Raw genomic sequence first — 11,963 nt, forward strand, 5'->3', positions numbered from 1 at the left:
ATGATCTACAATATAACCAGAATAATTCTCTGAATTTAAAGTTAACATGGGTCTAAGACACAAAGCCACTGGTACATGGTGTTGAGTGATAAAAAATTCCTACCAGTTTCAGCCATCTCCACAGATTCTGGCTCCTCTTTGGCTGTCAGGATCCTACTTATGCGACGAGACATTGACAAGACTATCCCAGAAAATGGGAGGCTTCTCTGTTTCCTCTTTAGAGGCTGGGATTCTGTTGTAATGCTTGTACCTGGTTCAGAAGCTGAGCGTAAATATGGCGTTCTTTTGAAGGCTGTGCAGTGCAGGTCAGGTGGAACATGTTCCAGTAGCATGCCTGAGCTAGTGACTTTACTGACATCAGGCAGGTTGGCAGGTAAGGTATAGCTGCTCCTGTTAAAACAGGTGAGATCCTGGATGAGCAGAGGCTGCTTGGACTGAATTCTGCTCTCTAGAGTGCCCATGGGGGCTGAGTTGGAGCGATGTTTTAGCCAGGGCCTCCTGAGGATGCCCCATCGATGAGGACTTTCTCTGTCAGTCAAGTAGACAGAGGGCTTTCTGCTAGACCATATCCGATCACCAAGAGTAGCTCTTCGTTCCAGACTCATTTGGATGAAAGAGAAGTCCAGCAGATAAACGCACAAGGTGGAAAGACTCACAATATACAAGCAAGACAAGGAAGTCTCTAAATTGAAATGAAGAAATCTTTGATTGTTATACCTTTGTTGCAGTCAATATTGTCAGAGTTTTCTTTTCTAGTCAACTGGTATAACCACTGTTGCCTATTTATGACTAAATCTTAAAGGAAGATTCAGGCTCCACTTTGTTGAAGGACACGTCTGCTACGTGTTGCTTCCGCTATCACTTCCTACTTTGAGTACTGCTGAGCTGCTTCCTGGGAGGAAATGGAGTAAATACAGACACTGACGCTTACACATGCTATCCAATCAGACAGCATAACCCCACAACAGTGCCACTGGATTAGATAATTTATACCTTATACTGATGAAATTCTTCTGAATTTTAGGTTAAGAAAAAACAATGTGAAGAAAGAGTAAAAAGAAGTGATAAAAATAAAAAATAATAATTGGCAAAAAATCCCCCTACTGGACAGCATAGATTTAGCATGCAGCTAATCCATATTAAATACATGTAAAAAGAAATTACTCATTTATTTATTTGTTTTTTATTTTTTGAACGATGCAAACTTGTATTAAAGATATTAGTGTACTTTGCAAGCTCTGAATATGTGCCTGTATAAAATATACTATTTGACATTTGCAGCTATACAAGTTGCTCAGCAATGTCAAAAATATCTGGAAAAAAAAATACTGAGTTTCAATCAGTAACCCCGTAACAATCTTATTTGTTATAAGGGAAACTCTAAGCCCAACCTTATACTATTCACATCACATTCAAAGTTGTACTGTGATTATTAATTTCAGAGTGTTTCCTAAGGTGAATTTTCAAAAATATTTACAACAAATCACAGTTATACTTAAACGTAGATTTGCTATCAAATTAGTTACTTGTATACATTTGAATGTATAATATTGTCATTGACAGAACAGCAGATTATTTCTCTCACTTATCTGATCTCATTTTTAGAGCTATTGTGTATAAATTGGGATCCAGGGTCAAAATGGATCTAAACCCAAAATGAATCCACATGTCAGAGATAACAAAAACAAGAACACATGATTGGAATTGAGCAGATGAAAATAAGATTCATACATTAGTCAATCACTACATTACAATGAACAACATACAACTCAATAGCAACTTCTGTAAAATACATTCACCGTCCACTTTAATAGGAAAATGTACATCTCCATTTTTATGCTGTTATCAAATCTGCCAATCATGAGCTTACAGTAAGATAATAGAAACTCAAATGATTACTCCTTACAACTGTGATGAGCAGAAAAGCATCTAAACATGCACAAAACAGAAGACTACATTGGGTTTTGCTCTTGTCAGCCAAGAGCAGGAACAGATCAGAGTGCCCATGTTGAGCCCCTGTCCACCACCTAAAGCACCTACAATATGTATGTTCTATTCAATTCATTTCTATAGTGCTTTTAACAATGGACATTGTCTAAAAGCAGCTTTACAAAAGTACAGAATCATATAATAAATTTTTTTTTTTAAAGTTTAAAGTTACTATTTATCCCTAACATTTATTTATGTGAGCATCAGAACTGGACCATGAAGCTGTGGAAGAAAGTGGTCTGGTCTGATGACTCAGGTTTTCTATTAGATGGCCAGGTGAGAGTGTATCGCTTATCTGGGTAAGAGAAGGCACCTGGATGGGAACAGTGTGATGCTTCTGCTGGGAATCCATGGCTCCTAGCATTCATGTGGATGTTATTTTGACCTACCTTTGTTACAGGCCAAATACACCCTGGATATTTTAGATTTAGAATGTTTTTTATGCTAGTTTCACCACTCTGGGGGTAAACTTCAATCATTTGGATTGACAATCATTTGGATGTACTCAGATGCTATTAACCAAGATAAATGTTCAACCTATGCAAGAAGCAACTGGGAAAACATGAGGGAAATTCTATTTTAAAGAACTATATTTCACCACATGTCACAATATAGCCCTTGAAGGTTTTTTTTTAACTGAAATGTGGTTGAATCTAATCTAATTCTTTGTTAATCTTGAGAGGATTTTGAATGGAAACAGCTGTTATGTGCAAATGTAGGACCCCCAGCAAGGGACACAGCTATTTCCTTACTCCTGTTTCCTGTTTACATGCACTTTACACCTTTTAAAGATACCAACACAAATCTGCTGCTGGGAATGTGATGATATCCTTGAAGAAACCCTAACGCAAGTAGTTGACTGAGTAGTTGGCTGAAAACAAAAAACGTGTCACATATGTGGACGTAAAAATAAAATATATTTTTATATTTCACTCCTGAAAATGTTTATCTATTGTTTATATTAGTTTAAGTGTGAATTCAGGTATCCTATTGTTTAGAACATGAACATTATCTTCAACAACATGATTGCCTGTCATACTGAGCATTTCTGGTGCTTTGAAAGCCCTGAGGTGGAGCTGTGTATGGATTGTAGCAATTAACACCTTGTTACAGCTGAAGCACCAACCAGGTCCCCAGAAGCTTGGTGTGAAATTGGTCATTAAACACCAGCACCCCCTGAGCACTGCTGCAGGACTGAAATAGTTCTAGCTCCAGTGCTCAGGAACAATAAGAACATCACCTACCCACAGGATCTAAAGCAATACAGGCTAAAGGTCACTTTTCTTTTTATTGTTTCACGAAGATTATTTAGAAAAGCTTGGTCACGAACTTTATACTACAAAGCTGAATAAAATGGCAAGAGTACCACACCAGCTTAAACAAATCAGGCTACAATACACAGCTAAACAGTAAGTCATTGTACAGTACCACCATTTAGTATTACATTATGTGTTTTATTTTTATGTAGGCTTGGATTAGTTATCCATAAAATGTCTAGATTTTTTAATCACCATTTTATTGCATTCCAGCATCATAAAATCTCCAAATCTCTGTGTTTCACATCCTTTAATCTTTCCTGAACAGGGGAATCTTATAGGACCTCACACACATACACACATATCAACTAAATTTTGATTCTGAAGACTATAATGCAATTAATTATCAATTGTCAATTTTCACAAGATAAAAATGTCAAAGATTCAATTAAAAATTTGAACTTTTATTTTTGTTTAATATATTAATATTTTCTTCTCTTTGTTTAAACTACGCTGTTTGTTCTGAGTGGAAAAATAAAATATTAGGTTTACTAATATGCACTTAAACACTAAATATTATGGATGCTAAAAGCTCTAGTGTAGAGGCACTATATTGCTTCAGAGATGCCTAAATCAAAGACGCCTATATCTATGTAAATGATTAATAATGATATTTCATGTATTTATTCATGCACTGAAATTATTCAAGAAAGAAACTATTATTTTACCCAATTTCCAAATGTGTCCTAAGAATCCTGATATGAGGAGAGAGGGAGAGAGAGAGAGAGAGAGAGAGAGAGAGAGAAAGAGAAAGAGAGAGAGAATGCATTGCAGGTTGCATTTAACAGGCTAAAAGGTATGCTTGCAGGCCAATCCAGCACTAACAGAATTAAATTTCCACACTGTAATGTTTCCAGCTGAGAGAGAAATCCCTCTTAGCTGAGCTCGAATACGCAAGTTGTAAATGGCTCTTCACAAAAACATATCCTGGAAGTCAGGTGAAGCAGACAAATATAAAGACTACATTAGGAGGATCAAAGCTATGCTAAGACTGGCTAAATCAGCATTAGAAGGGAATGAAACATGTTATATCTAATCTGGTTTAAGTGAATAATTTCTTACATGGGAATTATTTTTCTGATTCAAACCCACATGCAGAAATCAAAACCAGCATGCCGTCACCAGCATAACTAAGATGACTTGTTACCAGTTACATGGCTGGACAGGGAACAGTAGTAGTGATCACACAAATGTGAGGAAGTTGCACCATATGCTTTTCTCATTAACAAGGGGAAACCTCCTCCCCAAAAATATGTGGGAGTGTATTTTTAAACAACTCAAGAGATTAAAACTCTTGTTTCCTAGCTCAGCCAAGGGAAATCCTGCCACCCCCACCAACACAGAGGCCATCAGGCCTAAACAGAGGCAAAGGGAGGGACACACTGAGATCTCCATTTCCTTATACAGCCAAGCCAAAGCAAACAGGTTTTATACAAAATAGTTGCTTAAACAGAATAGCAGGTCCCACATTTCCTAATTAAGAGGAATCAGGTAGAGAGAAAAACAGCACAAGAACATTAAAATATGTATTTCATCTCTTTATAAGAGACAGACATTCTGAGGGAATTGCAGGAAGGACCTTCATTCTTCCAGAAAGTGGCTGATGAGCCTTTGTGTGCAGTATTGCTTCTCCGGTCATGGCGTCAGAATGCAATGGGAAAAGGATGTGCGGGACAAGAGAGAGTGAGTGTGTGTGAGATTGCTCCTGCAGAGCTCTCGTCTAAATCTACAATGGCCTAAAAGTAGGACTGTCTCCATCCTATCACTTTGCTATAATTTGGCAGCAGTCTTCATCTCCAAGTGCCATGTCCTAATGCTTTGCTCCACTTTGTGTGTTTAACTACATATATAGAGCAAATATGTACGTGTGAACATGCTAAACACGTTTTCACATTTACAAAAAAAGAAATTAAAATCATGCTTTACACTTGTAACCCTATGTTCTTTCTTTGGAGATGTACAACAATACTGAACTACCAAAATGACTAGCAAGGAGCTCAACTAGATTAATATTAGGAGGTTAAAACCAGTGCCATCTGAAAGTCTGGATGCAATGGAGACATGTCTGATGCCTGAGAGCTTTTCTCTCCAATCAGCATATTTCATTAGGATGATGGAGATGCAGGAAAAAAAACAATGTGTTATTAAGTTGACGGAGATCAATCATAACTATATAAAAAAAACCTAAACTGCTTAAACTGTCTACTTAAGAACTGTCTCAAGGGAATGTTTCCAACATGAAATCCATGCCATGATGAGGCTGTTTTGAGAGCAAAAGAGGCCCTACAAAGTATTAGTATAGCGTTCATATTAAAATGTTTAGTGGGTGCATAATAACTTTACATATCTTTTAATGTTAATAGCATTAAATGTCACTATTTCACTAAATGTGAATTTCCCTTTGGGATGAATAAAGTATCTATCTATCTATCTATCTATCTATCTATCTATCTATCTATCTATCTATCTATCTATCTATCTATCCATCCATCCATCTAGGAATAAAACAATAAATACAGCTTTTGATTAAAGTTTTACCCCATATTTTACTGCATACATTTTCTTGCTAAAACTACAATGAGTTTTTTAACTGATTAATAGACTACATGTGAAAGTACACATGTGAAATTGATCTAAATCTGCATTTGATTAGAGGTTGTTTGGTGTGTCCCTGATTATACTGTACAATTTTGTGTGTTGTTTTGAAGAGAAACACATACATCAGCTAGCTTAACAAAGAGAGGAACAAGGAGGCATCCATTGTTTTCCCCACTCTGTAGCACATATGAACTCTGAAAGAAGTTCAGTAAGTCTTGATGATATTGGACAGTATCTTTGCATGCAGTCCCCGCCTACAAAACATTCCACATTCTGTAATCAGATACAAATTTTTACATTTATTTAATGCTGAAGACTATTCAGAGAATACTGGTTGAACTTATAACTTATACTAAACTATAACTACAATTCAGTGTCTAACTGGTGTGATCACATTATAGACATACATTAATATGAATTCCCTGGCAAATCTGTACTTAAGATGAAATGGGTAAAAAATGGGAAATGAGAAATGGGAGTTTTGGTGCGTTTCTGCAGATAAACCAACAAAATCAGAACAAACTAACATTATACAAAGTGTAAGCATGGGTCTTTAGAGGTAGGCTAGTGGGTTTGCTTGCAAGAAAGTATACAGGAAGAACACAATGTGCTTCTTTTGTCATTGAATTCAGCTTATCAATAGCAAACATAACCATTATGTTTGCTTTGAGACCTGCCTCATTAGAAATAAATGTCTGTATAACAAAGATGGCAGTAACAGTAGCCTAAGGAGGCTATGTGAGCTTCCAGAGAGCCTCCTCATTCAAATAACCCCACTCAAAACAACATTAATTTTTACTGAATCTAGTATGATAGTCAATTTACTTGGTGTCCAAGTAGCCAGGAATACTAAATGCTAGGTTTTAGTCCATTGTAATTATAAGTATAAATACACTCACTGTTCACTGTTAGGGCACTCTTTTCGAGCCTATGAAGCTGCTTTGTGCCAAAGCATAAAGTATAGTTGATGCATACAGATAGTGGACAATTGAATTTTTTTCACTACAGAAGACAGAACTCAGCAAAGACCTTAAGTTTTCTTGATGAACTGAAAACATTGCTCAGTTGGAAACAAAGTTATCATAAAAAGTAATCTAGCCTACATCCCACCACACTCTGTTGACGATTATAAAAGGAAACAAAGAAACGTTTGAGACCGGACTTGGGAAGAAGCAGGTCTAAACTTGGTATGAGACCATGTGAAGTTCTTGTGACTACAATGAGGCAAAATCCTTGAATTACTTGCTTAAGGCCTTTTCACCTTAAGCCTTTGTAGAACATCAGATGACTTCAAATCATCAAGATTTGCATCAATATCTGTGATCATAATTCTATGGTCACTTGTACAAAGCAGAAAAACACAAATTCAACCCATGCCCATACTTTCATACATTCATTCATTTATTACAGTAACTGCATAATGCTTAGAGCCATGGTGGATCTGGTGCCAATCCCAAACACATTCACATACTTTTTTATACCTGTGCCCAGTTAAATGAAGTCAATCCACCTATTGCCTCTTTTAATTAGACATTAATAAATTTGTTAGAATAATGTGCCATTCAAAAGCATAAGCACAACTTGACTAATATTGATTGACATGCTGGCTAAGGATCCATTCAGTGTTTAATAGCCTGAAAAAGAGATGATATTGGTGAATAAAAACATGTTTTCCAAATAAAAACGTACTTTCTAACAAAATTTCCCACAGAATCTTTACTTTCAAACAATGAAGTTAAGAGCAACAAAATTAATTCCAAGCTAGGTTTGAAAACAAACAAACAAAAAATAAAAAAAAACATTCCTTTTGCATGTCTGTATGACTTCACATGAGTCATGTTGACAAGATGAGCCAAGAGGTGGGCCATGCTTTTCCTAAGTGAGGAAGGAGACATACAAAAGAGGCAAGCAAGAGTGAGGGAGCTGCTGTACGGGCCTTATTGAGTTATTTTGGCTCTGGAATGCAGTGACGAGCCCATCGGTGCCTGCCCACTGAGGTCATTGACAGAACGGGTTGCTTACATCATAGTTCTCAATCCTGGATTATGACACTCCCACTGAACAGAGAGTCTGATGGGGTTTTAAGGGTGGAGGAAGGGATGATGGGAAGAAGGTGGGGGAACAGCAGGGACACTCATCTTGAGAGATGACGGGGCAGGAGATCTACACAATCACACTATTCACATCTGTACCAAATGAAACTTTCCTCCCCCAGTGCTTTCTTAGATTCATCAATAAGACCAAACACATGAGTAATGATGGTTTAAATACAGCAGGAAGACTCATACGTTTGCACAGAGGAAGGCATTCACCTTAAATCTCTAGAAGACCACTGGCCCATGCTTTTAACATGACTAGGACTGGGAATGTGCCAATAACTAAAAAGCAGGATTTTGAGGACACTTGAATTTGTCATATCACCTTTTGTTTTTCATTGTAAAATCAGGTACACTGAATATCCAGGTCTGTATAGGGCTGTGTGGGAGAGAGTTTCAACACAGCTGTCCATTTGCAAACAGTTGCCCATAGACACAAACACTTAGCCTTAGAATCCTACAAAAGATCATGCTGTCTACTTTAATGAAGCTGTTCTATCAGTTTTCCAGGAACAAAAAAAAAAAACAAGACTATAAATAGAAATGGACATTATGTGACATTCATATCTCCCCTAAGAACAATATGCTCTAGATAATCATCTTTCATTTATTTAGCTTCCTTTCTGAACACAATAAAACAACTTTTCCTGGGTCCTGTCACTGAGTAGAATTACTAAAGCTAAGCAAACATGGAAAAGGTTGTAATCACTGGTATGATCTGGCTATGACTCATCATCCTTGTCTCAGTACTATACCAGTTTCAATCAGCACCAATACAGCTGAAAATCAGAGTGATAAAACCATTGTTATAACAATACAATGGATCTGGAAAGATGAACAGAAGTATTATGCAATATGAGGAAGCAGGTTAACATAAAGCCAATCTTCAAAAAAAAAAAAAAAAAAAGAAAAGAAAGAAAGAAAAAGAAAATAAAACAAATCTGGCATTGCTGAAAATGCCTTCAAAACTTTAAAACAATATTAAGATCATTATTTAAACTCTGCCTTCTTTTCTCCAGTATGTAGGTTTAGGAGATTAAATTAAACACTGGAGGACTGAGGGCATCTGCAGGTAGACTTTTTTTTTGTTTAAACATATGACTTCCATAACGCAATTTCCATAACAGGACTACAAACACATGGTTACAACCAACACTGACCCACTCTTAGAACACATTACATGCTATAACCATGCAATATTATTTCAAATAATAAATATATAAAATAAGAACAAGGCATAGACAGTGGGGTGATACTGGCTTTAAATCCTGGATCAGAGAAGATTTACCATGCCCATTATTTTAAGCTGTGTGTTTGGTGCTGATTGACAACAGATCTTATATTTATCATAAGAACCTGCTTCTGATGTTTCACATTACTTGGCAACAAATGCTTGAAAACAGCAATGCTTGATTAATGTAAGGATTTCAGTGTCAGGTTAAAAAATGGGATCTAATAGGTGACAAAATAAAACACATGTAAAGTGACTGATTCAACCCTCTAGGTGTCATTTAATAAAAATGAATCAATAATCCCTAAACTTAAACGGTGTCAGAGTTCACTGATAGCCATCCACTCCAGCACTTTTTTTTATAGCACTGTCTTTCTTAATCATATTACACACATAGATCAGTCAAGCACATCAATAGCATATGATCTGGAAGTGGACAAGAGATCAGATGATGACACTACAGTCTAATCAGAGATGTGAAGAGTTACAGTGAAGCTGATCTTCATAAGGAGGAAAAGCTTTACGCTAACATGTTGCTTTGTTTACTGTTCTTCACAATCAGCGATATGGTGACTAGCCAGCTAGCATTTATGTAAAATCAATTTTTAGTGAATAAAGCATAACGTTTTTGTTGCCTAATTTATTTTCAAGTCCTTAGGTCAGAAGTCATTCCCTGTATTCCAGCTTCATGAAACGTAGGGTGAAGAGGTCAGAAATAAATCAGGGTTTTAGAAACTGACAGACTGTTAGAAAACAGAGCGAATTTGTAACGGTGAGGTGACGGTATACGAAACTTACCATATACGCGCATCCATCCTTGTTGCTGGCAAAAGGAGTCCATCAAAATGCCGTCGAGCACCGGGTCTACAGAAAAAGAGACTCCCTGAACGGAGTCCACGTCTCCGGTCACCGAGTCCGTCTCCATGCCGGATACCGTCCCACTGTAAATTCCTGACAGAGACTCCATCCTCGGGACAAGCTGTTTTTTAAAGGCGTTTTCCATAGAAAAGAACCAACGCCGACTTAACTAACGTCAGCACCGGTTGGTGTTTATTTACCATGGATAAGTAATGTAGCTAGCAGTTAGCTAGGCTATGTGTGACCATCCGGTTGATAAGGCAGGACGGATATATAAAATCAAAAAGGCGATTTTGTTGATGTGCGTAAAACAACCCAGGAGGTAGTATTTTCGTTGTCCGAACGTTAACTAAAAGTTTCCAGTCCTTTTCATCTTCTTAGTATTATAACAACACACAGAACGAAAGAAGGAAGAAAAGACACGATTTGTACAGTGTAAACTCAGAGGCTGCACTGGTGCTGAACAAAATTATTATTATTACTTTTGTCTGAAAATAACATAGTTCGCAAACGTCTTGATTCGATCTAAGATTTATTCAAATGTAACTCTAACCCAATTCACAATCGATACAAAACGTCAAAAGTTTTCCTAACAAAGTTTTCCGCCCCGTCTGCCGGACACTGATGAGCTTAAAGGACTCCTACTGCTATTCATAAACCAGCACTTTCCTCAGCAGAACAAATCCACACGGCAATTTCTTCTTCCTTCGCCTTCGACGACAAGACGGGTTTTCTGTCCATGTAGCTATTTTAAAGCCGTCGAGATGTGCGCTTGCATTTTCAAGTCGAGACTTTGTTTGAAGTTGCTCTTGCTTTTTCACGCCAGTGACTATCAGAGTAGACTTCAGCTTTCCATCGGTTTAAAAAGCCAGTCCGCTTTCCCAGCTCGATCACATGGCTCTGCTCAGGATTCAGGGACGATCAGAGGATATCCGAAACAGTCGATGAACACGGACAGATGTTTAAGGGGTACGCAGAGAGTATTCATCAATCAGTTTTCGGTATTTTTGTTATTTAAAAAAAAGCATGGGCATTTGCCAAACCTCTGGGCAAATCTGCTTATTTTGACTCTGATTATTTTATTTGTAATATTTTTAGACTCACCGCTGGTACAACACAAAGCTGTATGATATTGAACTCCTGAGACACCTGCTGGCTAAAATAAAACATGTACAAGCTGTCCTGCTAGCCTTTTCTTACCTTGTGTACAGCTTATCGCTGTAATCAAAATAATAGCGAGGTTGTACAACATCAAAATATTTGATTTTCAGATTAGAAAGGAAGCAGACAGAACAGTTAGGTAGGATAAGTGTTATAAAGCACTTTGTCGTTATTTAATTTTATCAGGTTTCCTACTTTGAAAACTTTCAGTAAAACACACTCAGTACAATAACTGAATGCACGACAATACAATTTCGTGTCTGCATATTTTTCTAGTGTTTTTAATGTTAACCTTGTATTAAAACGTGGGGCATAATCAAGGTGAATTGGGAAATTAGTTTGGAACAGCTAGCATTTACTTTGTGTGATAAGTGAAAGAAAAAAACTTTGTTGCTAAAGCTTTCAGTAGAAACACCTGAGGAGAAATACATAACATAATAACATGCTTGATGTGATCCATATCAAACAGGGAGCTGACTCCAATCATCTTGGGGAAGGGAAAACATGATTTGGTTAGGTTTTTTTCCCTCATAAAGTTATGAAAATTATTAATATTTTCACATATATTTACTATAATTATTAATTTCACATATATTTACTGATGGATATTTACAACGCTTGAACTAATGTGAAATAAGCAATAAAAGTTAGTTCCTGTAAAGTACCTATCTTTTCAATATGTGTATTTTGCCAACATGTTTTGATAATTTGGAG

The 11,963-nt window shown here is 36.8% G+C and overlaps 1 protein-coding gene across 3 annotated transcripts in view; it reads right to left on the reverse strand.

Moving 5' to 3' along the window:
* rasal2 (RAS protein activator like 2) overlaps positions 1 to 10,981 on the reverse strand; it is a 48,465-nt gene extending 37,484 nt beyond the window's left edge. The window contains exon 1 of one of the 3 annotated variants that reach the window (XM_058394402.1): positions 10,029 to 10,981. In XM_058394402.1, the coding sequence (XP_058250385.1) occupies positions 10,029 to 10,233 (205 nt within the window). In that variant the 5' untranslated portion in view covers positions 10,234 to 10,981. Of the gene's footprint in view, positions 1 to 103; positions 866 to 10,028 lie in introns of those variants that run through there. The other 2 variants (XM_058394401.1, XM_058394399.1) reach the window with 2 other exon arrangements.
* Positions 10,982 to 11,963: the final 982 nt, after the last annotated feature.

This window comes from Hemibagrus wyckioides, linkage group LG07 (genome assembly GCF_019097595.1).
Source record: "Hemibagrus wyckioides isolate EC202008001 linkage group LG07, SWU_Hwy_1.0, whole genome shotgun sequence".
In the NCBI taxonomy this organism is placed as follows: Eukaryota; Metazoa; Chordata; class Actinopteri; order Siluriformes; family Bagridae; genus Hemibagrus; species Hemibagrus wyckioides.